General features: G+C 42.2%; 1 protein-coding gene across 1 annotated transcript in view; it reads left to right on the top strand.

The window, feature by feature from the left end:
- The window catches only part of acap3a (ArfGAP with coiled-coil, ankyrin repeat and PH domains 3a), a 204,653-nt gene that overhangs the window by 86,186 nt on the left and 91,544 nt on the right, over nt 1-26,923 (top strand). The window contains 2 exon segments of the mRNA XM_034173438.1: nt 3,212-3,269; nt 24,024-24,143. Of these exon segments, the coding sequence (XP_034029329.1) occupies nt 3,212-3,269; nt 24,024-24,143 (178 nt within the window).

Raw genomic sequence — 26,923 nt, 5'->3', positions numbered from 1 at the left:
AGCCAGAGAGAGGGTGCAGGTTTTAACGCCCTGCCAGCCTTTACAGATATTAGCCGCAGACACTCGTCTCCTCACACAGATGCTGCAGGTGGTGCTTTGATTTTATAAAAATAAAAGGTAGAAAGTGAGGGAGAGGAATGCTGCTTTAATGAAAAGCTACTCATGGCGCGTTCCTGCCAACACAGCGCCAGTCCTCGCCAGCCTGACCGCTACGAGCCGAGCAGCTGGACGTGGTGTCAGATCCCATAACAGAATCTGAGAGTCTTTTTGTTTCTTTATTTTTTTCCTTCTGCACTGCTGGACACAGGACCAGAAAACACAGGAGAAGCACTTTTTGGCTTCGTATCACATCTTAGTGTTTTATCTGGGTGTTTCTCAGGCCCGGCACCAGAAAAAAATATTAAGGGGGCGATGAGTTTATCACCCTCCCCCCACACACACACACAAAAAAAAGTGCGCACGGGAGGGTACCTGCCTCTGAGAATGTGTAATGAATTGGGTGCACTCCTAGAAAGCTTGTGTATTTCGGCTACACCGTTGTAAGAGACTGACTGAGAGTAAAGAGTGATGACAGTATTTTTTAATTATTATTTGAACGTATAGACCCTCGGTCAAGGGATCTCCTACATACCACAAAACCAAACCAACAACTGATCTGAGAAACGACACGAGACAGTAGATTAACCCCACATACAGCCCTCCATCACAAGCACAAACACAGCGCAACTGGGCATGACAGTCACACAACGGGTCAAAGATAAACCTTTCATGTAGATGTACAGTGGTCCCTCATTTATCGCGGGAGTTATGTTCTAAAAATAGCCCGCGATAGGCGAAATCCGTGAAGTAGACAGCGTTATTTTTTACAATTATTATAGACGTTTTAAGGCTGTAAAACCCCTCACTACACACTTTATACACTTTCTCAATCAGGCATGAACATTTTCTCACTTTTCTCTCGTGTGTAAACACTCTCAAAGTTCAAACCTTAGTAGAAAAATAAGACCAACCTGTTTTCAGGCCCAAACATTTGTTTGAGAAATAAAAATAGAACATTTTCCTATAAATAATTATGATGGCATTTAGAACTAACGAATTTAATTTTAACGATCAACGAACGAGGTCGGACACATAAGAAATTATTAATAGTGACTGACCAGTATTTCACAGTTCCTCTGATCGCGCCTCTTCGTCCTGGCGCTGCGCCACTGTTGCGCCTTTTTCCTCTTAAACCTCGCTACAGGTGTCTTTTTCTGAGTGAAGAACACAGTTATGGGTAGTTGTTGACACTCTTTTTTTCTTCTGGGCAAGAAGATTCTTATAAACAGACAGGCAGAACACAATTCGCGTACTCTCCCTTCGTGGTGCAGCAACAGGTGTCCCGTCATCTCGACAGAACACCGGCCTGTTTGATGAGGACGCAGAGCACAATGCGCTGTTTAAAAAAAAAAAAGCATGCAAAATTGGACTAAAAAAATCCGCGAAACTGCGAGGCACTATATTTTCCAGTATTTCTTTTTCTTTCTTTTTCTTTTTCTTTTTGATAACTCTCACATTCGAGAGGGCGAGGTTGATGACGTGAAGGGGCGTCACCCCCAAACGCCCCCTTGTGGCACCGGGTCTGGTGTTTCTGTGCAGCTCAGCTCCTCACACGGCAGCACATTGATGATGTCACTGTAAAGGCCTCCGAGCCTCCGCTATTCACGATTTTGGAGTATCCCAGAATCCTTTGTGTGCTGGGGAGGGACGCTTGATAATGACTCGGCTTAATGCTAACTTTAACATTGAAAATGCCATAGACATGCTAATGCGTTAGCATTGGTCCCTTTTTTAAGTTATAAAATCCATCTATCAACTGTTTCAGGAGACCACAACAGGTCAGTTTAACATAAAAAAAGGTAAATATTACTCATAGACATATGCTCTTTGGGGTTTTAGCAGGGAAAAATTAAAATAAAGCGAAATAAAACAAAAAAAAACAACGAAGCAGCAGATCGAAGATCGAAGCACTGCTTCATTGGTTCAAGGTTCAAAACAAAGCTGCGCTGCAGGATCTGTAATCATTATAGAGAAATGATCATTTTTCTGACAAACGCCCCCAAAAACAACGGCCACTCTGAAGGACCAATAAGGGAATCGTTAAGAGGTTTTATATTGTCATCTGATGGTTAATAATCCCATTATTCCTTCTGATCGCTTTGGGTGTAGAGAGTCAGTCACAGATGAGCTGCTGTGGTCCCAAATGACAAATGTGCAGTGAAGGCAGGGCGGACCGATTTTTTTTTTTTTTTTGGGGGGGGGGGGGGGGGTGTTTGGTCAGTGACATCGGTTCTCTTGTGCACTGTGCCGTCACTAATGTATTTGTGCATTTATTTTGACGTGCATTGCATTGATTGAGCTTTTTTTTTTCCTTCTAAAAACACCAAATTTGAACGTTGGGTGTTGCTTTGCTGCTCGCTGTCTTGAAGCTGCTCAAGCAACAACAACAAGAACAAGGCGCTTCCTGCTGCCTGACCTGTGACATCACGGGTGCCAGAGATCAGCACATTTCTGAAGCTGAAAAAACCAGTGTGGGAACTTTTGTCCTTCCTTCGTTTTTCTTCTTCTTGGCTGAAGAGGGGTTTTGTGGAACCAGCAGCATCTGTGGAAAAGGGGTTTTTGAGTTCTCGCTCTGCAGCAGTAACATGAGCAGCAAACCAGTGTAAAGACGTTGGCCGTCGATCAGGACGTGACCCTCTCGCTCCTCTCTGACATCAATCAGAGAAAAATGTGGCGGCAGTGTTTGTTAGGGATCTACGTCAGCCAGCTGTGGCCCGTGGGTGTAACTCGCGCCTCTCCCCCGGGTGCGGCGGTGCCGCTGATGACGATGGGTAGGTGGACCGGGCTCCGCGGCGAGCCAGCTGTGTTGGCCTGACTGGTGAGAGACACCGTCCGTCACTTTGTTTTGACGGAGCTGCGCTGCTCCCAGAACGTCTCGCTCACTTCACACTGGCTCGGCGCAGCGCCCAAAGTCAACGAGTCTGGACTCGACCGAGCAAAAGTCCTCCATCACTCAGAGATTTATGGAGGGCGTCCGTGAAGACGTGGGAAACCACAGACACACTGCAGGATGGCAGCGTTCCAGTGGCACACATGACACGCTCATACGTTACACGGAGGCCTTCTCTTCTCTCATGTACTTATACTTTCTCGCTTTTTTGTTTCTCCTCAGGGCAAATATCGATGAAGTGGAGACTGAGGTGGTGGAGATTGAGGCAAAACTGGACAAGGTAAACTGTTCATCTAGATCTTATTCCACTCTCACTCCTGTTCCAGTTCACATTTAATGCCTTTTGGTCCTTAAACGCCTTTTTTATGGTGCAGAATAAACAGGTGCAGATTCTCTACTAATTACCAGATGTCACGATGTGAAGCCGAAGCTGTAGTTTCAAAGCTAACCACGGCTAACAAGCTAACAGTGTGACAAACAGGCAGAGGTCAGTGAAAACAGCCTCTTTCTTTGATGGAGGTAATAAAACAGTTTGAGGTTTCAGAAATGACCCATTTCTGTGACTGTCTCCTTAAATTGAAAAGAACTGTTCTGCCAGGTTGCTTATTTCTGGCTGCAGCAGATTGATGGTTACTTTTGAGTGGTAGTAATGGACTGGTTGTCTGCCTAGGTGGTTACCATCCAGGACCCAAGGTGGTTACATGGTGTGGTGGTTGTATCATGTGGTGCCAGTGTCTGCTCCCTGACCTGCTTATTTATAGCAGCTTTGGCCTTTTGAAATCATAGTTTTGTTTTGTTTTGTTTTTTATTTAATTTATGTTTTTTTCCTGCCGAGTTTCCAGAGTGCAGATACTCATTTGGACTTTTTATTTTGGAAAGCACAGTATTACTTAATTTCTGCCTGTTTCCAGCAAATGTGTGAATGGATCGTATTTCTCTTATGCTTTCAGGTGCATATAGGCAAAACACTTTACAATGATGCCTCACATTTACCCACTCTCTCACACACACTGATGTCAGTAAGATGCTTTTTTTTTTTTTGTTAGGTGTGTTTAAGTATTACAACTGTGGTACCTGAACCAGCCTGTTAATCAGATCCAGATGTTGTTGTCATCGTCGTTTTGGCTGCTCCCATTTTTGTTTGGGTTCCCCACAGCAGATAGAGCCAGATCCTCATTGGTATTTGGCACAAGTTTTATGCCGGATGCCCTTCCTGATGCAACCTGGAGAAACACACACACACACACACACACACACAGAGCCCCTGGTGTTCAGAAGAGGTCTCCCATCCAAGTCCTAACCAGGGCCCACACTGCTTAGTTTCTGAGATCTGACAGGATCAGGCTCACACAGAGCAGACCGGCTGCGTTAATCAGATCCAGCTGTCAGACCTAAATTTGCGGATGGGTGTTTTTTTCAGCGGGGTACAAATGAAATGACTTATTGCATAGCATTAAATATCTTTCTCATAAACGCTGAATACATACCTCCTGTAAGAAAGAAAATGCTACAAATAAAAAGGACATGTATTTTACGTACCTGTAGTGTCCTGAGAAAGCATGAGCAAGTTATCAACAACTGTGTTATGAACCAGTGTTTCATAGCACCTTGCTAGTGTAGTTTGGGGCAGCGAGCTGCAGTTTTATCGTTGGTAATAAAAAGGAAAGCTGGCCAAAGGAAAAATGTCACAGAATGATGTTTGATACGATGAGATTAAACTGTCTCGTTTAAGTGACAAAGTGCAGAAGTCCCAGAGAACAAAGAGACCAGATAGACAGGAGACGGAGACAAGAAGAACAGGAGTGTCTCTCCCTTATTTAGCAGGAGTAGGGGAAAAACTACAGAGGATCTTCAGACAGCACAAAATCCCAGTTTACTTTAAACCGGTTAACACCTTGAGACAGAATTTAGTTCACCCTAAGGACAGGATCCCTAGTTACAAACAGAGCAATGTAGTGTATTCTATCAGATGTCAGGAAAACTGTAACAAACACTACATAGGTGAAATGAAGCAACCTTTACACAAAAGGCTATACCAGCACCGCAGAGAGGTCGCCAGTGGACCTCAGTCTGCAGTTCATCTCCACCTTAAAGACACTAACCACACATTTGAGGACAAGGAAGTTAAAATATTAGCCAGAGAGAAGAAATGGTTTGAGAGAGGGGTCAAGGAGGCATTCTTTGTGAAACGTTTGAAACCCAGCCTTAACCAGGGAGGGGGGTCTGAGACACACTTTATCCCCTGTTTACAATGGGGTACTCAGGTCAAAGGAGTTTCAGTCTTTTGTTCATGGTAATGAGTCATTCACGTCATCAAGGGAGCCATCAGAAAGGCATCCATCCCATCATTAGAGGGACAGCTGTCCTGCCATTAGGAGGGTGCTAACTAGAGCACAATAGTTGCTAATTAGAGCTATTGTTTAGTCACTAGCCTATAGCAGTCTGCCTCTCAGTAGGAGGGGTCTGGTTAGGTTTAAAACTCCAGCTTTTGTTGGCTTCTGTTTTATTCTTCTCTACAAGAGTCAGACAGAAGTCAGACTTCCAGAGCAAGAATTTTAGCTGAGGAAGCTTCTGCGATTTGAAGCGAAACGTCCTCGCGTCAAGCAACCCAGTCCAGTCGAAGATTCAAGCTTCTCTACTATGGAAACCACCTGGACAACTGAGAGCCTACACAGAAACGTCTCGTTTAAGTGTTTGATGTTGAAACTGTGAATGCCAGGCTTCACTAAAAAGCTTCATTCACTGTTTCACAGTTGTGAATCTCGCACCATCTTGCTGTCCATGAATCACCAGAGAGGTCAGTTTCAGCAGAGTTCCAGTGTCGCAGACCAAATGGTCCGCCCCTAAAAATCAGTCCGCCTTTTGCATCTGTGCACACATCATTTCGGACCACAGCAGATGGAGTCTCTTCACCCAAAGCAATCAAATGGATTAATGTGATTATTAACCAACAGATGATAAAGGTAAAACCTCTTAAATCATTCTAAAGTCAGTTTTAAGCAGAAATGAGGCAAAATTCTGTGATGCTTTGAAATGTCCGATGTGCAGTGATGCATCAGCTAATTTAGTTGTGGCTCTCTGATCGCTTCCTCCTCATCTTTTATGATGAAATAATGCTGAATTTATGTGGAAATGATTATTTAAAAGCTTCAGATATCTGTCGCTGAGACAGATGATGACTGGAGGCAGTTTGAAGCAGGAACGAGGTGATAAACCGCGTCATCAGGAGGGACCAATATTTAAGGGGACTGTTCGGTCTACAACACTGGTTCAGGGCACAATGTAAACAAGAGTCATTTCCGACGTCCACCAATCTGGATCTGGATCACCTCTAAAATTCAGTGGAGTCTTCCATGGCCTAACATCTGTCTGTGGTGCAGATTTGGTGAGAATCCATCAAGTAGTTTTGAGGTAATCCTTCAAAGACTATATAAAGTGAAATCTTTATCCAGAATTTGGATCCAGATCCAGATCACCTTCAAAATTTAATGGAGTCTTCCATGGCCTAATATGTATCTGTGTTAAAAACCTTGTCAAAATCTGTGCAGTAGTTTTGACATAATCCTGCTAACAGTAATACTTCAAAGCCTATATAAAGTGAAACTTGATTAAGATCCAATCCAGATCAACTCCAAAATTGAATTGGTTCTTTCATGGCCTAATATCTATATGTGGTGCAGATTTTGTGAAAACCTGTGCAGTAGTTTTGATGTAATGCTGCTAACAGACAGACAGACAGGTCATTTTAGTACAACCCCAATTCCAATGAAGTTGGGACGTTGTGATGAATGTAAATAAAAACAGAATACAATGATTTTCTAATCCTCTTCAACCTATATTCAATTGAATACACCACAAAGACAAGATATTTAATGTTCAAACTGATAAACTTTCTTGTTTTTGTGCAAATATTTGCTCATTTGGAAATGGATGCCTGCAACATGTTTCAAAAAAGCTGGGACAGTGGTATGTTTCCCACTGTGTTACATCACCTTTCCTTCTAACAACACTCAATAAGCGTTTGGGAACTGAGGACACTAATTGTTGAAGCTTTGTAGGTGGAATTCTTTCCCATTCTTGCTTGATGTCCAACTTCAGTTGTTCAACAGTCCGGGGTCTCTGTTGTCGTATTTTGCGCTTCATAATGCACCACACATTTTCAATGGGCGACAGGTCTGGACTGCAGGCAGGCCAGTCTAGTACCCGCACTCTTTTACTACGAAGCCACGCTGTTGTAACACGTGCAGAATGTGGCTTGGCATTGTCTTGCTGAAATAAGCAGGGACGTCCCTGAAAAAGACGTTGCTTGGATGGCAGCATGTGTTGCTCCAAAACCTGGATGTACCTTTCAGCATTGATGGTGCCATCACAGATGTGTAAGTTGTCCATGTCATGGGCACTAACACACCCCCATACCATCACAGATGCTGGCTTTTGAATTTTGCGCTGGTAACAATCTGAATGGTTCAGAGGACACGACGTCCATGATTTCCAAAAACAATTTGAAATGTGGACTCATCAGACCACAGCACATTTTTCCAGTTTGTGTCTGTCCATTTCAAATGAGCTCGGGCCCAGAGAAGGTGGCGGCGTTTCTGGATGTTGTTGATGTTTGGCTTTCACCACTGCATGGTAGAGTTTTAACTTGCACTTGTAGATGTAGCGATGAACTGTGTTAACTGACAATGGTTTTCTGAAGTGTTCCTGAACCCACGCGGTAAGATCCTTTACACAATGATGTCAGTTTTTAATTCAGTGCCGCCTGAGGGATCGAAGGTCATGGGCATTCAGTGTTGGTTTTCGGCCTTGCTGCTTATGTGTAGAAAGTTCTCCAGATTCTCTGAATCTTCTGATTATATTATGGACTGTAGATGATGGAATCCCTAAATTTCTTGCAATTCAACGTTGAAAAACATTATTCTTAAACTGTTGGACTATTTTTTCATGCAGTTGTTCACAAAGTGGTGATCCTCACCCCATCTTTGCTTGTGAACGGCTGAGCCTTTGGGGATGCTCCTTTTATACCCATCATGACACTCACCTGTTTCCAAACAGATGTTGTTTGAGCATTCATCAACTTTCCCAGTCTTTTGTTGCCCCGTCCCAGCTTTTTTGAAACATGTTGCAGGCATCCACTTCAAAATGAGCAAATATTTGCACAAAAACAATAAAGTTTATCAGTTTGAACATTAAATATCTTGTCTTTGTGGTGTATTCAATTGAATATAGGTTGAAGAGGATTTGCAAATCATTGTATTCTGTTTTTATTTACATTTTACACAACATTCCAACTTCATTGGAGTTGGGGTTGTATGTCCTTGGCGGACATAACAAACCTCATGAAGTGTAGACAGCAAGACCACATTGGGACGTCAGAAGTCCTTCACAGGTGCTACACCTCCTCTAACCCTCTCAACTTGGAAGAACGTGTCATCACCATAATCGCCCATGACCTTGATGGATCGACGCCATCCACATCCTCGCTAGCCATTGTTTACATGTGCTGTGAGATGCCAGGACTCTGCTGGCGCTGCGGTGCATTCTGGGAAGCGGTTTTGAGGTTTTCGCAAAGGCACAGTATTGTAAATGTTGGACCAAAATAGCATTTAAGACATGAACGTGGATGTTTCAAGGACAACTTAGTGTAAATATTCTCATTTTTGACTGGATTTAGTTCAGACGAGTTACATACCTCCTTAAGCCTATCTACCACATCAAGGTACCAATCACAGACAGGTTTTTTTTTTTTTTATATTTCATATATGGTATTAATTCTGAAATATGAAAAGAAACAAGAACAAACATCTAACAGCTAATGAAAAATCATAGAAAGACAAGAAAATTCTGACACATATAGGCTACAAAACTCACTGGTGTCGTGAGTTGTAGGTCACAACATACTTGTGCAGTTGACTAGCATAGTCCTTATTACTCATGGCTCTTTTGTAGCTGCTTCCAACCCAGAGACTATCAAAGTCTGAATGCACTCAGAAGCCTGCTCTCACCAGTATCCTAGTCCTCTAGACTTTTGGCGTTTGAGGAATTGTGGTACATGCACAAGGACTGCATGAACCTTTGGTGTGACACTCAAGCCAAGTTCCAAGAAGGCCTCAGCAAACCTCTTGATATGAACCTGGAAATTTGCACTGAATGTCATCCCAAAGCAAGCTTTTCTGACCATGCTGAAGGATACAAAGGCATCCAGGACTGGTGCTCCAACAGTTAAAGCTCCTGCCTCATGAAGAATCTGTTCAAGGCTGTCAGTACTGGACAACAAAGTCCTGCACTGGTTGCCATTGAACTGTCCTCCATAGTGGGCTGACTTGGCCAGTCCCAGGGAAGCTGCCCAATCTTTTGCTGTGATGGAACTTTCCTTGCTCTTGAGTCTTCCATCAAGACAATCATAAAGATGGTTGACAACACCTAGCATTAGGTGCAGTTCCATCGGTGGCACCGAGTCAAGCACCAAAGCAGAGTCATCCTCAAGATCACAGAGGGGCATTTGCTCACAGCTGTAAAAATGAGCCGAACTTAGCTTAGTCTTGCCCCTGTGATTAGCTGCTGCAGCTTCATACATGCCTGCATGCGCTCTGATGGAGCCAAGAGTTCGAAGTCTACCACCATCAAGCAGAAGGTCTGGTCTGGCAAAGTCTGATTTCGGCAGCTCACACAAAGGGCATGAATATGTCGAAGCAGCTGTTCCCAATCCCACGAATACATTTGCCAGTTTCATATCAAATGCACAAGAGTAACTGGCATCTTCTGATCTCAAGGCTGTGTTCAGTTCAAGAAGATCCAACAGAGACTTGAGATTACTGTAGCTCTCACTAGCCTCCTCAACCATGACCACAATCATGAGCTTATGGACCCCTGAGTCTTTAAACTTTTCAGAGCAAGCTCCTGCTGCATAGGACCACTTGGTCTTTTGGCTAGCTGGGCAACTCATCGTCTTGTCTCTCAAGGTTGAGACAAACCTTGAGGAATGACCCTCCACCATCAATGCCAACCTTGACAAAATATCTGGTCAGGGGATGGTAACCTCTAATTTGGTGGAGATGGGCAATAAGACCAATAAGGTTACAATAGACAACAGTTCTATTGACCTTTCTGCCTCCAGCCCTCTCCTCCTTTAATGAGGAATCCATTTCACATGTCCTCAAAGTGAAATACTGCTCTAGGGACTTGTCTGCAGCTCTGAGCTTGTCCATAGCTCCAGGTTCAAAGAAATCTCGCCCTTTCCAAGACCAATCAATCAATCAATTTTTTTATATAGCGCCAAATCACAACAAACAGTTGCCCCAAGGCGCTTTATATTGTAAGGCAAGGCCATACAATAATTATGTAAAACCCCAATGGTCAAAACGACCCCCTGTGAGCAAGCACTTGGCTACAGTGGGAAGGAAAAACTCCCTTTTAACAGGAAGAAACCTCCAGCAGAACCAGGCTCAGGGAGGGGCAGTCTTCTGCTGGGACTGGTTGGGGCTGAGGGAGAGAACCAGGAAAAAGACATGCTGTGGAGGGGAGCAGAGATCGATCACTAATGATTAAATGCAGAGTGGTGCATACAGAGCAAAAAGAGAAAGAAACAGTGCATCATGGGAACCCCCCAGCAGTCTACGTCTATAGCAGCATAACTAAGGGATGGTTCAGGGTCACCTGATCCAGCCCTAACTATAAGCTTTAGCAAAAAGGAAAGTTTTAAGCCTAATCTTAAAAGTAGAGAGGGTGTCTGTCTCCCTGATCTGAATTGGGAGCTGGTTCCACAGGAGAGGAGCCTGAAAGCTGAAGGCTCTGCCTCCCATTCTACTCTTACAAACCCTAGGAACTACAAGTAAGCCTGCAGTCTGAGAGCGAAGCGCTCTATTGGGGTGATATGGTACTACGAGGTCCCTAAGATAAGATCAATCAATCAATCAATCAATTTTTTTTATATAGCGCCAAATCACAACAAACAGTTGCCCCAAGGCGCTTGATGGGACCTGATTATTCAAAACCTTATAAGTAAGAAGAAGAATTTTAAATTCTGTTCTAGAATTAACAGGAAACCAATGAAGAGAGGCCAATATGGGTGAGATATGCTCTCTCCTGCTAGTCCCCGTCAGTACTCTAGCTGCAGCATTTTGAATTAACTGAAGGCTTTTTAGGGAACTTTTAGGACAACCTGATAATAATGAATTACAATAGTCCAGCCTAGAGGAAATAAATGCATGAATTAGTTTTTCAGCATCACTCTGAGACAAGACCTTTCTGATTTTAGAGATATTGCGTAAATGCAAAAAAGCAGTCCTACATATTTGTTTAATATGCGCTTTGAATGACATATCCTGATCAAAAATGACTCCAAGATTTCTCACAGTATTACTAGAGGTCAGGGTAATGCCATCCAGAGTAAGGATCTGGTTAGACACCATGTTTCTAAGATTTGTGGGGCCAAGTACAATAACTTCAGTTTTATCTGAGTTTAAAAGCAGGAAATTAGAGGTCATCCATGTCTTTATGTCTGTAAGACAATCCTGCAGTTTAGCTAATTGGTGTGTGTCCTCTGGCTTCATGGATAGATAAAGCTGGGTATCATCTGCGTAACAATGAAAATTTAAGCAATACCGTCTAATAATACTGCCTAAGGGAAGCATGTATAAAGTGAATAAAATTGGTCCTAGCACAGAACCTTGTGGAACTCCATAATTAACTTTAGTCTGAAGAAGATTCCCCATTTACATGAACAAATTGTAATCTATTAGACAAATATGATTCAAACCAGCGCAGTGCCTTTAATACCTATGGCATGCTCTAATCTCTGTAATAAAATTTTATGGTCAACAGTATCAAAAGCAGCACTGAGGTCTAACAGAACAAGCACAGAGATGAGTCCACTGTCCGAGGCCATAAGAAGATCATTTGTAACCTTCACTAATGCTGTTTCTGTACTATGATGAATTCTAAAACCTGACTGAAACTCTTCAAATAGACCATTCCTCTGCAGATGATCAGTTAGCTGTTTTACAATTACCCTTTCAAGAATTTTTGAGAGAAAAGGAAGGTTGGAGATTGGCCTATAATTAGCTAAGATAGCTGGGTCAAGTGATGGCTTTTTAAGTAATGGTTTAATTACTGCCACCTTAAAAGCCTGTGGTACATAGCCAACTAACAAAGATAGATTGATCATATTTAAGATCGAAGCATTAAATAATGGTAGGGCTTCCTTGAGCAGCCTGGTAGGAATGGGGTCTAATAAACATGTTGATGGTTTGGATGAAGTAACTAATGAAAATAACTCAGACAGAACAATCTGAGAGAAAGAGTCTAACCAAATACCGGCATCACTGAAAGCAGCCAAAGATAACGATACGTCTTTGGGATGGTTATGAGTAATTTTTTCTCTAATAGTTAAAATTTTGTTAGCAAAGAAAGTCATGAAGTCATTACTAGTTAAAGTTAATGGAATACTCAGCTCAATAGAGCTCTGACTCTGTCAGCCTGGCTACAGTGCTGAAAAGAAACCTGGGGTTGTTCTTATTTTCTTCAATTAGTGATGAGTAGAAAGATGTCCTAGCTTTACGGAGGGCTTTTTTATAGAGCAACAGACTCTTTTTCCAGGCTAAGTGAAGATCTTCTAAATTAGTGAGACGCCATTTCCTCTCCAACTTACGGGTTATCTGCTTTAAGCTACGAGTTTGTGAGTTATACCACGGAGTCAGGCACTTCTGATTTAAAGCTCTCTTTTTTAGAGGAGCTACAGCATCCAAAGTTGTCTTCAATGAGGATGTAAAACTATTGACGAGATACTCTATCTCACTTACAGAGTTTAGGTAGCTACTCTGCACTGTGTTGGTATATGGCATTAGAGAACATAAAGAAGGAATCATATCCTTAAACGTAGTTACAGTGCTTTCTGATGTTTGCTTGCCTCTACTGGTGGTTGGCTCTCACTGCGGTATTGTATCACTTCCTGTTCCGGAGCACAGCGGTGTTTTTCTGTATCTGTTAGCTGTTTAATCTGCACAGTTAGATTGCTCTAGTTATCTAGATTACGATTTGTTTCCCAGTGTAATCTTCACGTGCCTTAACTAAAGCACTCCTTCTGCTGAATCACCTCTAAATTATTTACACATTATTCACTTTGCGTGTTTTTAGGAATCCGCTAGCTTAGCGCAGCTACTAGCTCTTAGCCGGTTTAGCATGGCGGCTTCTCCTGTCTCTCCCGCACTTTTCTGCTCTGGGTGTGAAATGTTTAGTCATTCCTCGGCCTCCTTTAGCAGTAACGGTACTTGTAATAAGTGTAGCTTATTCGTAGCTTTGGAGGCCAGGCTGGGCGAATTGGAGACTCGGCTCCGCACCGTGGAAAATTCTACAGCTAGCCAGGCCCCTGTAGTCGGTGCGGACCAAGGTAGCTTAGCCACCGTTAGTTACCCCCTGGCAGATCCCGAGCAGCCGGGAAAGCAGGCCGACTGGGTGACTGTGAGGAGGAAGCGTAGTCCTAAACAGAAGCCCCGTGTACACCGCCAACCCGTTCACATCTCTAACCGTTTTTCCCCACTCGGCGACACACCCGCCGAGGATCAAACTCTGGTTATTGGCGACTCTGTTTTGCGAAATGTGAAGTTAGCGACACCAGCAACCATAGTCAATTGTCTTCCGGGGGCCAGAGCAGGCGACATTGAAGGAAATTTGAAACTGCTGGCTAAGGCTAAGCGTAAATTTGGTAAGATTGTAATTCACGTCGGCAGTAATGACACCCGGTTACGCCAATCGGAGGTCACTAAAATTAACATTAAATCGGTGTGTAACTTTGCAAAAACAATGTCAGACTCTGTAGTTTTCTCTGGGCCCCTCCCCAATCAGACCGGGAGTGACATGTTTAGCCGCATGTTCTCCTTGAATTGCTGGCTGTCTGAGTGGTGTCCAAAAAATGAGGTGGGCTTCATAGATAATTGGCAAAGCTTCTGGGGAAAACCTGGTCTTGTTAGGAGAGACGGCATCCATCCCACTTTAGATGGAGTAGCTCTCATTTCTAGAAATCTGGCTAATTTTCTTAAATCCTCCAAACCGTGACTATCCAGGGTTGGGACCAGGAAGCAGAGTTGTAGTCTTACACACCTCTCTGCAGCTTCTCTCCCCCTGCCATCCCCTCATTACCCCATCCCCGTAGAGACGGTGCCTGCTCCCAGACTACCAATAACCAGCAAAAATCTATTTAAGCATAAAAATAAAAAAAAAAATAATATAGCACCTTCAACTGCACCACAGACTAAAACAGTTAAATGTGGTCTATTAAACATTAGGTCTCTCTCTTCTAAGTCCCTGTTGGTAAATGATATAATAATTGATCAACATATTGATTTATTCTGCCTTACAGAAACCTGGTTACAGCAGGATGAATATGTTAGTTTAAATGAGTCAACACCCCCAAGTCACACTAACTGTCAGAATGCTCGTAGCACGGGCCGAGGAGGAGGATTAGCAGCAATCTTCCATTCCAGCTTATTAATTAATCAAAAACCCAGACAGAGCTTTAATTCATTTGAAAGCTTGACTCTTAGTCTTGGCCATCCAAATTGGAAGTCCCAAAAACCAGTTTTATTTGTTATTATCTATCGTCCACCTGGTCGTTACTGTGAGTTTCTCTGTGAATTTTCAGACCTTTTGTCTGACTTAGTGCTTAGCTCAGATAAGATAATTATAGTGGGCGATTTTAACAGCCACACAGATGCTGAGAATGACAGCCTCAACACTGCATTTAATCTATTATTAGACTCTATTGGCTTTGCTCATAAAGTAAATGAGTCCACCCACCACTTTAATCATATCTTAGATCTTGTTCTGACTTATGGTATGGAAATAGAAGACTTAACAGTATTCCCTGAAAACTCCCTTCTGTCTGATCATTTCTTAATAACATTTACATTTACTCTGATGGACTACCCAGCAGTGGGGAATAAGTTTCATTACACTAGAAGTCTTTCAGAAAGCGCTGTAACTAGGTTTAAGGATATGATTCCTTCTTTATGTTCTCTAATGCCATATACCAACACAGTGCAGAGTAGCTACCTAAACTCTGTAAGTGAGATAGAGTATCTCGTCAATAGTTTTACATCCTCATTGAAGACAACTTTGGATGCTGTAGCTCCTCTAAAAAAGAGAGCTTTAAATCAGAAGTGCCTGACTCCGTGGTATAACTCACAAACTCGTAGCTTGTGAGTTATTAGTCTTTAGTCTTCTTCACAGACTAAAGTTAATTATGGAGTTCCACAAGGTTCTGTGCTAGGACCAATTTTATTCACTTTATACATGCTTCCCTTAGGCAGTATTATTAGACGGTATTGCTTAAATTTTCATTGTTACGCAGATGATACCCAGCTTTATCTATCCATGAAGCCAGAGGACACACACCAATTAGCTAAACTGCAGGATTGTCTTACAGACATAAAGACATGGATGACCTCTAATTTCCTGCTTTTAAACTCAGATAAAACTGAAGTTATTGTACTTGGCCCCACAAATCTTAGAAACATGGTGTCTAACCAGATCCTTACTCTGGATGGCATTACCCTGACCTCTAGTAATACTGTGAGAAATCTTGGAGTCATTTTTGATCAGGATATGTCATTCAAAGCGCATATTAAACAAATATGTAGGACTGCTTTTTTGCATTTACGCAATATCTCTAAAATCAGAAAGGTCTTCTCTCAGAGTGATGCTGAAAAACTAATTCATGCATTTATTTCCTCTAGGCTGGACTATTGCAATTCATTATTATCAGGTTGTCCTAAAAGTTCCGTAAAAAGCCTTCAGTTAATTCAAAATGCTGCAGCTAGAGTACTGATGGGGACTAGAAGGAGAGAGCATATCTCACCCATATTGGCCTCTCTTCATTGGCTTCCTGTTAATTCTACAATAGAATTTAAAATTCTTCTTCTTACTTATAAGGTTTTGAATAATCAGGTCCCATCTTATCTTAGGGACCTCGTAGTACCATATCACACCAATAGAGCGCTTCGCTCTCAGACTGCAGGCTTACTTGTAGTTCCTAGGGTTTGTAAGAGTAGAATGGGAGGCAGAGCCTTCAGCTTTCAGGCTCCTCTCCTGTGGAACCAGCTCCCAATTCAGATCAGGGAGACAGATACCCTCTCTACTTTTAAGATTAGGCTTAAAACTTTCCTTTTTGCTAAAGCTTATAGTTAGGGCTGGATCAGGTGACCCTGAACCATCCCTTAGTTATGCTGCTATAGACGTAGACTGCTGGGGGGTTCCCATGATGCACTGTTTCTTTCTCTTTTTGCTCTGTATGCACCACTCTGCATTTAATCATTAGTGATTGATCTCTGCTCCCCTCCACAGCATGTCTTTTTCTTGGTTCTCTCCCTCAGCCCCAACCAGTCCCAGCAGAAGACTGCCCCTCCCTGAGCCTGGTTCTGCTGGAGGTTTCTTCCTGTTAAAAGGGAGTTTTTCCTTCCCACTTTAGCCAAATGCTTGCTCACAGGGGGTCGTTTTGACCGTTGGGGTTTTACATAATTATTGTATGGCCTTGCCTTACAATATAAAGCGCCTTGGGGCAACTGTTTGTTGTGATTTGGCGCTATATAAAAAAATTGATTGATTGATTGATTGAAAGACTTCTAGTGTAATGAAACTTATTCCCCACTGCTGGGTAGTCCATCAGAGTAAATGTAAATGTTATTAAGAAATGATCAGACAGAAGGGAGTTTTCAGGGAATACTGTTAAGTCTTCAATTTCCATACCATAAGTCAGAACAAGATCTAAGATATGATTAAAGTGGTGGGTGGACTCATTTACTTTTTGAGCAAAGCCAATAGAGTCTAATAATAGATTAAATGCAGTGTTGAGGCTGTCATTCTCAGCATCTGTGTGGATGTTAAAATCGCCCACTATAATTATCTTATCTGAGCTAAGCACTAAGTCAGACAAAAGGTCTGAAAATTCACAGAGAAACTCACAGTAACGACCAGGTGGACGATAGATAATAACAAATAAAACTGGTTTTTGGGACTTCCAATTTGGATGGACAAGACTAAGAGTCAAGCTTTCAAATGAATTAAAGCTCTGTCTGGGTTTTTGATTAATTAATAAGCTGGAGTGGAAGATTGCTGCTAATCCTCCCCCTCGGCCCGTGCTACGAGCATTCTGGCAGTTAGTGTGACTCGGGGGTGTTGACTCATTTAAACTAACATATTCATCCTGCTGTAACCATGTTTCTGTCAGGCAGAATAAATCAATATGTTGATCAATTATTATATCATTTACCAACAGGGACTTAGAAGAGAGAGACCTAATGTTTAATAGACCACATTTAACTGTTTTAGTCTGTGGTGCAGTTGAAGATGCTATATTATTTTTCTTTTTGAATTTTTATGCTTAAATAGATTTTTACTGGTTATTGGTGGTCTGGGAGCAGGCACCGTCTCTACGGGGATGGGGTAATGAGGGGATGGCAGGGGGAGAGAAGCTGCAGAGAGGTGTGTAAGACTACAACTCTGCTTCCTGGTCCCAACCCTGGATAGTCACGGTTTGGAGGATTTAAGAAAATTGGCCAGATTTCTAGAAATGAGAGCTGCTCCATCCAAAGTGGGATGGATGCCGTCTCTCCTAACAAGACCAGGTTTTCCCCAGAAGCTTTGCCAATTATCTATGAAGCCCACCTCATTTTTTGGACACCACTCAGACAGCCAGCAATTCAAGGAGAACATGCGGCTAAACATGTCACTCCCGGTCTGATTGGGGAGGGGCCCAGAGAAAACTACAGAGTCCGACAGTGTTTTTGCAAAGTTACACACCGATTTAATGTTAATTTTAGTGACCTCCGATTGGCGTAACCGGGTGTCATTACTGCCGACGTGAATTACAATCTTACCAAATTTACGCTTAGCCTTAGCCAGCAGTTTCAAATTTCCTTCAATGTCGCCTGCTCTGGCCCCCGGAAGACAATTGACTATGGTTGCTGGTGTCGCTAACTTCACATTTCGCAGAGTCGCCAATAACCAGAGTTTGATCCTCGGCGGGTGTGTCGCCGAGTGGGGAAAAACGGTTAGAGATGTGAACGGGTTGGCGGTGTACACGGGGCTTCTGTTTAGGGCTACGCTTCCTCCTCACAGTCACCCAGTCGGCCTGCTTTCCCGGCTGCTCGGGATCTGCCAGGGGGTAACTAACGGCGGCTAAGCTACCTTGGTCCGCACCGACTACAGGGGCCTGGCTAGCTGTAGAATTTTCCACGGTGCGGAGCCGAGTCTCCAATTCGCCCAGCCTGGCCTCCAAAGCTACGAATAAGCTACACTTATTACAAGTACCGTTACTGCTAAAGGAGGCCGAGGAATAACTAAACATTTCACACCCAGAGCAGAAAAGTGCGGGAGAGACAGGAGAAGCCGCCATGCTAAATCGGCTAAGAGCTAGTAGCTACGCTAAGCTAGCGGATGCCTAAAAACACGCAAAGTGAATAATGTGTAAATAATTTAGAGGTGATTCAGCAGAAGGAGTGCTTTAGTTAAGGCACGTAAAGATTACACTGGGAAACAAATCGTAATCTAGATAACTAGATCAATCTAACTGCGAAGATTAAACAGCTAACAGATACAGAAAAACACCGCTGTGCTCCGGAACAGGAAGTGATACAATACCGCAGTGAGAGACAACCACCAGTAGAGGCAAGCCGAATCATCTTCGCAGTTTGCTCAGTTTGCCTCTGTGACATATTGTTCAAAGTCATCAAACGATGGAGCTCTGAAGCTGGAACACTTTCATCCTGAAAAAGGGATTTTCTGGCTCGGGACGGACCAGGTATGGGGATATTTGTTGGAAAGCCGCTTGTGGCAAGCTTAATGGAGGAAGAGTCTTTAGGTGCAGCATCTATTTTTTGCCTAATGAGAGCAGAAGCAGCCATTTTTGCACCTCCTGGATCTTGAAGCATGACATCTTGCAGATTCTTCCTCCTATCAGAAATACCACAAGGTTGTGGATGTTGGATTCCTTTGCCAATCACCTGCCTACAGCGTTTGCAGATTTTGACTGGCTTAGGTGTGGCTAACCTTTTAGGACCTGGCAAAAGTGGGCTTCCAACAGGAAAAGGCCCTTGCTTGGTTTTGCCACCAAATTTATGGCTTTCCTGACCAGGATTCGCTCTAGCAATCATGCAAATACTGCATGGACAACCCTGCAAATCTTTAAGTTCAGTGACTCCTCCAAACGTTCTTGTCAGGACTGGAAAGTTCAAAGTTGAAAAATCAACTGGATCATCCAGAACAGTAGGCTTTCCCTTGTCTATATCCAAGAGGATGTTTCTGCAGCGGGTACAGATGCCATTTGGCAACTTTTGATCACTTGGATCAAAATCGCCATGAAATATTTTTGTACTCTGTCAAGAACAATGCCAATGATAGCAGTCATGGATCAGCCTTTCTTAAAGCAGACAAGGCAAGCAAAAGATCTATTGACATCATGAGTTTTTCCTGGAGGCATGTTGAGTTCAGCTAAAGTCACTATTTATCTCACCTTCACAAAAAAAAGAACCAATTGCTTTTGAAAGAGCTGATCATTTCTTTTTGGATATACCAAATGCTTTTGAAACAGTTGATCACAGCCCTAAAATCCTAATTTTCATGCTTTAAATGCTCCGATTCAAAATTTGCAATACTGCGCTTTTGCAAAGACCTCAAAATCATGTTATTTAGGTGAAAATAAGCATAATTTTCAAAGTGCAATTTCTTGAGAATCCCTCATTAAAAAAAATTGTTTTACATTTTTTTGATCCTCAGACAATGAACTTTAATTTGGCACATATCTTTTCTTCTGCACTTTTTTACTACCTTAACAGTACTTCGCAAGACCTGTGAGAAAGGCAGTCCAAAAAGAGCAACAGTGACAAAATCATCAGGTTAGGCGTGGTCGAGATACACAGGCAAGTAGGCAAACGAAGCAAGGCAAGGAAATACAAGGTACTGAGCAGGAAAGAGGCACAAGGCGCTACAATCTGGCGAGGGAGTAAGGCAAAAGGAGGAGCTTAAATACACCCGGTGATGAGGTGCAGATTGAGAGCAGGTGTGCATGGAATGCCCAAGAAGGAGGGTGTGGCCAGAGAGAGGGAAACACAGCCTGACAATTTTCTGATTTCACTCACTAAAACTACACCAAAACCATTTTTCTTAATAGTTTTAGTCTGTTTTAATCTAATCATTAACATGCAATTGCTTTTAAAGATACATGAATTTGTTTATTTATAGTATTTTGCTTTGAAATGTACTATGAGTTGGTGTTTCATAAATAAATGCAATTATTGCAGCATTATTCTTATCTTAGATATGAAGTCAAGGTCAGATCATTGCACAATATCTTGAAACTGTTCTTTTATTCTTACTGGTAGACATTGTTTTCCATTCTGTTATAATAGCCAAGTGGCCTGTGTGTGCGTGCGTGCGTGTGTGGCTTCCGTCATGTAATAACCAGGGAGAGCTGACAGTTTTGCCGTTTGGTATGCTTATGTATTTTGGGTCGTGGATGAACACAAACAAAATGGAATGCTGATAGGACTAATGGACTATAGGACTCCCTGAGCCTGGTTCTGCTGGAGGTTTCTTCCTGTTAAAAGGGAGTTTTTCCTTCCTACTGTCACCAAGTGCTTGCTCACAGCGGGTCGTATTGACCGTTGGGGTTTTTCTGTAATTATTGTATGGCCTTGCCTTACAATATAAAGCGCCTTGGGGCAACTGTTTGTTGTGATTTGGCACTATATAAATAAAATTGATTGATTGATTAATAGTTTTGGAGAAGCTACGAGTATTAGCTAACATTGCTAATTACATTTTGGACTCACATGTCTTTCCAGCAGGGGGCAGTAACTCATCTCTATATTAAAAGCGTGAGTGCATGATTTTATTTTATAAGTTCAATGTAAGTGCATATAATGGACAATTTTCAAGTTGCGCCGCCATCTTGAAACAGAGACTTCCAGTTAGGGAGCTTCTCGCTCGCATATTTGGTGTCATTAGAAACAACAGCTTGTTAGGACGCCTCACGAAGCGGCTAACCGATCAAAGATGGACGCCGGTTAAACGATGTCTCCAAAAGTCAACGTAGGTCCAGATTTCTTGTTTCATTTTTGGCTTTGGTATCCTTCGTTAATGCCGTGTGACCGGTTGCTAGGAAAGTTCAATGACCAAAATACCAACATTGTGTGCGCAATGAACATGTTTTCACAACTCCAGCCACACACGAGAAAGTTTCTTGACAGTTCTTGTTGTTGAACGAAACTGCGTCTCCCTAACTGGACAGAGTTGTGATGTCATCGTGTGGGCGCTGTTCTATCACACCTTGAAAATCCCCCATTGTAAATGCCTTAAGAATACATGGATGACGCAATAAAGTGAAAGCACTTTTTTCCATTGTGGTCCATTTAAAAATCAAATGACAAAATATAAGTAATAATAATAATAATGATAATTATAGTGTGAATATGATAACAACAACCTAAACAATTTATAAATACATTAATACAGTAAATTAACATTAACAATTGCATAATTAACAGGAAACAAAAGAGTTGAGTATGTTGTCTAAAAAGTATTGAGGTCTAAAGGTTCTAAAAACATTCTGGACTCACACATTTTTCCAACTCATTACTTAATTTGTTGCCACCCTTGGAAAAATGTCACCTTCCTATTTTGTAAACCGTACCCAATCTAGAGCCCGTGGATCCCCACAGGCAACATGCTCGTTTGTCTTTCTGTATGGACATAAACTGAAAATGCGCCACAGTGTTCTGTGGATGGCCAGACTGTTATCAGTTATGATCCATTTTCCTGTATTTTGTCTGTACTGACAGTCAGTCAGGATCAGTGCCACACTTTTTCCAGCTCTACACGTTCCTTCTGGGGATTAAACTATAGGATTAACAAGCTTTGTCTCCTGTTTTAGTGGAAACAATTTAGTGGAAATGGGGACTTTGCTGAAAAAGTAGGGTGCTGAAGAAATAGAAACTTGGCAAAAACAGACAGTGACACATAAGAAGAAATGAATATTCCTCCTGAATCGAGGCGTTTATTCAGTTAGAGTTTATGGAGTGTGGTGTCCCATCCAGCGTGACTCCTGTAGGCTCACCCACTTTATTCTACACCACTGATCAACTGATTCCATCTGCTCAGTGAAATCACCTAGTGGAGTGGTTAGTGGCAAAGAAAACCTGCACCCTCTTGGTCCTTTCTGGAATGAGTTGAAGACCTGTGTTCTACACTATGCAGGAACAAGCCCCGGCCCCATGGAACTCAGGTCTTCTAGAAGTCTTGCTGCTTCTTAAATCAACAATGCTTGAGTTCATCTTGATGGTCAAAAAACCTCTATAGCAGATGAGATGCTGTCATCTGTCCAGTATGGGCAGCGCAGTGGCTGAGTGGTTAGCACTGCTGCCTCACAGCAAGAAGATCATGGGATCAATTCCCACCTGTGGCCGTTCTGTGTTGAGCTTGCATGTTCTTTTTTCTGGTTTCCTCTCACATTTCACGACATGCAGGTTGGGTGGATTGGAAACTTGATGATTGTCCAGGTCTCCCATGTAAAAGAGGTCTGAATGGGACAAACCTGGTTAAATAAAGGTTAAATTAAATTTGAAAAGCTTTTTTATCCCATGGGAACTCTCCCTACACACCTAAGCAGCTCAAGAAAAAGGTCTATATAATATAATAAATTATAAGACATAAGGAGGATAAGACATCACAGGAGAAGACTGTTATCAAACACAAAGGAACCAACTATTTTGTAAGCTACGATGAACGTTGCTAAGGCCGGATAGATAAGCTAACGTTAGCTGTTAGGTATAACTAATTGTACCCCACTCCTCCAATATTTACTTAAATATAATATTAAAAGGGGGGAACAAGAAAAAGTAAAGCGTGTAGAAATATATATGGAGACATAAGTACATATATTTGCAGAAAAGAGAAAAACAGCGGGCGTTTTAATCACCAAACCTGCAGCTGCCAGCGTTACACATCTTGTTCTTTCTTCTTCTTCTGCTATATTTTTAACACAGTATTCAGTAGCTTCGCCCCTGTGTGGGGACACATGTAATTACAGCTGATCGTCCCAGTAACCACTTAAAGCATTAAACATTAAACTAGCATAATATATATATATATATATATATATATATATATCATGTTTGGGAACGTGGAGGCTGTCATGGTCCATCGCCATGTTGATTCAGTAGCCCAATTGCAACATAGTTACTCCACTTTTTGCATTTTGCAGCACAGCTGGAAGACTGAAGAAAATAAAAGATTTTCCCTTATATGCCGTTGACTTATGTCATCTGCTGCAGGCTAACGAATTTGTGAGTCCTCATTTTTGTGAAATGAAGAAGGAACTACAGCTTCTTATCCACTGAATTACCAACTCTAAATGGAGGATCACACATATTGATTATCACAAGTCAGCATGAAGAAGTAAAAATGTGAAGGGGCATAGTGCAGTCTTCAGTCTCACCACTAGATGACTGCACACTGTAGATTTACGCACATAAATACAAAGTTTTATTAATCTGCATTACTCTTTCATAGTCAGCTTTTTAATAGGCGACCCTGACACAAAACATAGATACTGATTGTCTGTCTGCATGTTTTGGGTGACATGCTGAGGTCATGGGTTAACATATGGACCATGTATGAGATCGCACCCACTACCATCTATTACCACAAGCAATAAATAATTTCTTGGACAAGCATGTCGCCGGATGATGCGCTTTACGATAGGATTCTTCGGCTTCTTCTTTTTCTTTTTTTTTCTTTTTTTGGCTTGGGGTCGCCACATGTGAAAACATAAATACGATGTTTTGTACAGGAAACAGGATTTTGAATGTTGTGGTGGATGTGATGATGTTGAGTCACATAAGTTTGTCCTCAAGTGGCTTTTGTAGCTAAATGACTGTCACATGAGCTACAACCACATGCAGATTCCACAAGACAAAATTAACTGACACTGATTTCATGGATGTGATGAACAAATGAAATATCGTTTCCTTCATCTTCTCCACAGCTGGTGAAACTATGCAGTGGGATGATTGAAGCAGGGAAGGCGTATGTCAGCGCCAACAAGCTCTTCATCAGCGGCATCCGGGATCTTTCTCAGCAATGCAAGAAGGATGTGATGATGTCGGTGAGGAGCCCAGAATGTGTCTTTGGTGCCATTTAGTTTTTTTATTTCAGTGAATTTGTGGGTGGGATTGTTATGGATCAGACCTGCAGGTACAAGGATCTTCCTCGTCCATTCCTGAGTCCGCGTGTGTGTTTGGGAATGAATAACCCTGACACATTAGTCAGGATCACATGCGCGTTCGCAGCATCAGTATCTCCACAGCTTTGGAGTCGATTGACTGCAGCTGACATTAAACACTATTAAAAGCTTTCTTGGCTGAAACGTATGACGAGCTTTGTTCACATTTGTAGTTTCCGTTGTAAAATACTGAATCAGCCCTGCAATTAAGGAAAAAGGACAAAAATACACATGGATTTAATTTGATTTAAGCATTTCCTCTTGCTTGCCTCTACTGGTGGTTGGCTCTCACTGCGGTATTGTATCACTTCCTGTTCCGGAGCACAGCGGTGTTTTTCTGTATCTGTTAGCTGTTTAATCTGCGCAGTTAGATTGATCTAGATAACTAGATTACGATTTGTTTCACAGTGTAATCTTCACGTGCCTTAACTAAAGCACTCCCTCTGCTGAATCACCTCTAAATTATTTACACATTATTCACTTTGTGTGTTTTTAGGAATCCGCTAGCTTAGCGCAGCTACTAGCTCTTAGCCGGTTTAGCATGGCGGCTTCTCCTGTCTCTCCTGCACTTTTCTGCTCTGGGTGTGAAATGTTTAGTTATTCCTCGGCCTCCTTTAGCAGTAACGGTACTTGTAATAAGTGTAGCTTATTCGTAGCTTTGGAGGCCAGGCTGGGCGAATTGGAGACTCGGCTCCGCACCGTGGAAAATTCTACAGCTAGCCAGGCCCCTGTAGTTGGTGCGGACCAAGGTAGCTTAGCCGCCATTAGCTCCCTCCCGGCAGATCCCGAGCAGCCAGGAAAGCAGGCCGACTGGGTGACTGTGAGGAGGAAGCGTAGCCCTAAACAGCCCTGTGTACACCGCCAACCCATTCACATCTCTAACCGTTTTTCCCCACTCGACGACACACCCGCCGAGGATCAAACTCTGGTTATTGGCGACTCTGTTTTGAGAAATGCTCCATCCCACTTTGGATGGAGCAGCTCTCATTTCTAGAAATCTGGCCAATTTTCTTAAATCCTCCAAACCGTGACTATCCAGGGTTGGGACCAGGAAGCAGAGTTGTAGTCTTACACACCTCTCTGCAGCTTCTCTCCCCCTGCCATCCCCTCATTACCCCATCCCCGTAGAGACGGTGCCTGCTCCCAGACCACCAATAACCAGCAAAAATCTATTTAAGCATAAAAATTCAAAAAGAAAAAATAATATAGCACCTTCAACTGCACCACAGACTAAAACAGTTAAATGTGGTCTATTAAACATTAGGTCTCTCTCTTCTAAGTCCCTGTTGGTAAATGATATAATAATTGATCAACATATTGATTTATTCTGCCTTACAAAAACCTGGTTACAGCAGGATGAATATGTTAGTTTAAATGAATCAACACCCCCAAGTCACACTAACTGTCAGAATGCTCGTAGCACGGGCCGGGGCGGAGGATTAGCAGCAATCTTCCACTCCAGCTTATTAATTAATCAAAAACCCAGACAGAGCTTTAATTCATTTGAAAGCTTGACTCTTAGTCTTGTCCATCCAAATTGGAAGTCCCAAAAACCAGTTTTATTTGTTATTATCTATCGTCCACCTGGTCGTTACTGTGAGTTTCTCTGTGAATTTTCAGACCTTTTGTGTGACTTAGTGCTTAGCTCAGATAAGATAATTATAGTGGGCGATTTTAACATCCACACAGATGCTGAGAATGACAGCCTCAACACTGCATTTAATCTATTATTAGACTCTATTGGCTTTGCTCAAAATGTAAATGAGTCCACCCACCACTTTAACCATACTTTAGATCTTGTTCTGACTTATGGTATGGAAATTGAAGACTTAACAGTATTCCCTGAAAACTCCCTTCTGTCTGATCATTTCTTAATAACATTTACATTTACTCTGATGGACTACCCAGCAGTGGGGAATAAGTTTCATTACAGTAGAAGTCTTTCAGAAAGCGCTGTAACTAGGTTTAAGGATATGATTCCTTCTTTATGTTCTCTAATGCCATATACCAACACAGTGCAGAGTAGCTACCTAAACTCTGTAAGTGAGATAGATTATCTCGTCAATAGTTTTATATCTTCATTGAGGACAACTTTGGATGCTGTAGCTCCTCTGAAAAAGAGAGCCTTAAATCAGAAGTGCCTGACTCTGTGGTATAACTCACAAACTCGCAGCTTAAAGCAGATAACCCGTAATTTGGAGGCCAGGCTGACAAAGAGTCAGAGCTCTATTGAGCCGAGTATTCCTTTAACTTTAACTAGTAATGACTTCATGACTTTCTTTGCTAATAAAATTTTAACTATTAGAGAAAAAATTACTCATAACCATCCCAAAGACGTATCGTTATCTTTGGCTGCTTTCAGTGATGCCAGTATTTGGTTAGACTCTTTCTCTCCGATTGTTCTGTCTGAGTTATTTTCATTAGTTACTTCCTCCAAACCATCAACATGTCTATTAGACCCCATTCCTACCAGGCTGCTCAAGGAAGCCCTACCATTATTTAATGCTTCGATCTTAAATATGATCAATCTATCTTTGTTAGTTGGCTATGTACCACAGGCTTTTAAGGTGGCAGTAATTAAACCATTACTTAAAAAGCCATCACTTGACCCAGCTATCTTAGCTAATTATAGGCCAATCTCCAACCTTCCTTTTCTCTCAAAA

Source organism: Thalassophryne amazonica, chromosome 6 (genome assembly GCF_902500255.1).
Source record: "Thalassophryne amazonica chromosome 6, fThaAma1.1, whole genome shotgun sequence".
NCBI classification, from domain to species: domain Eukaryota; kingdom Metazoa; phylum Chordata; class Actinopteri; order Batrachoidiformes; family Batrachoididae; genus Thalassophryne; species Thalassophryne amazonica.
The sequence above is the reverse complement of the archived record's forward strand: the minus strand, read 5'-3'. Positions and strand labels throughout refer to the sequence as shown.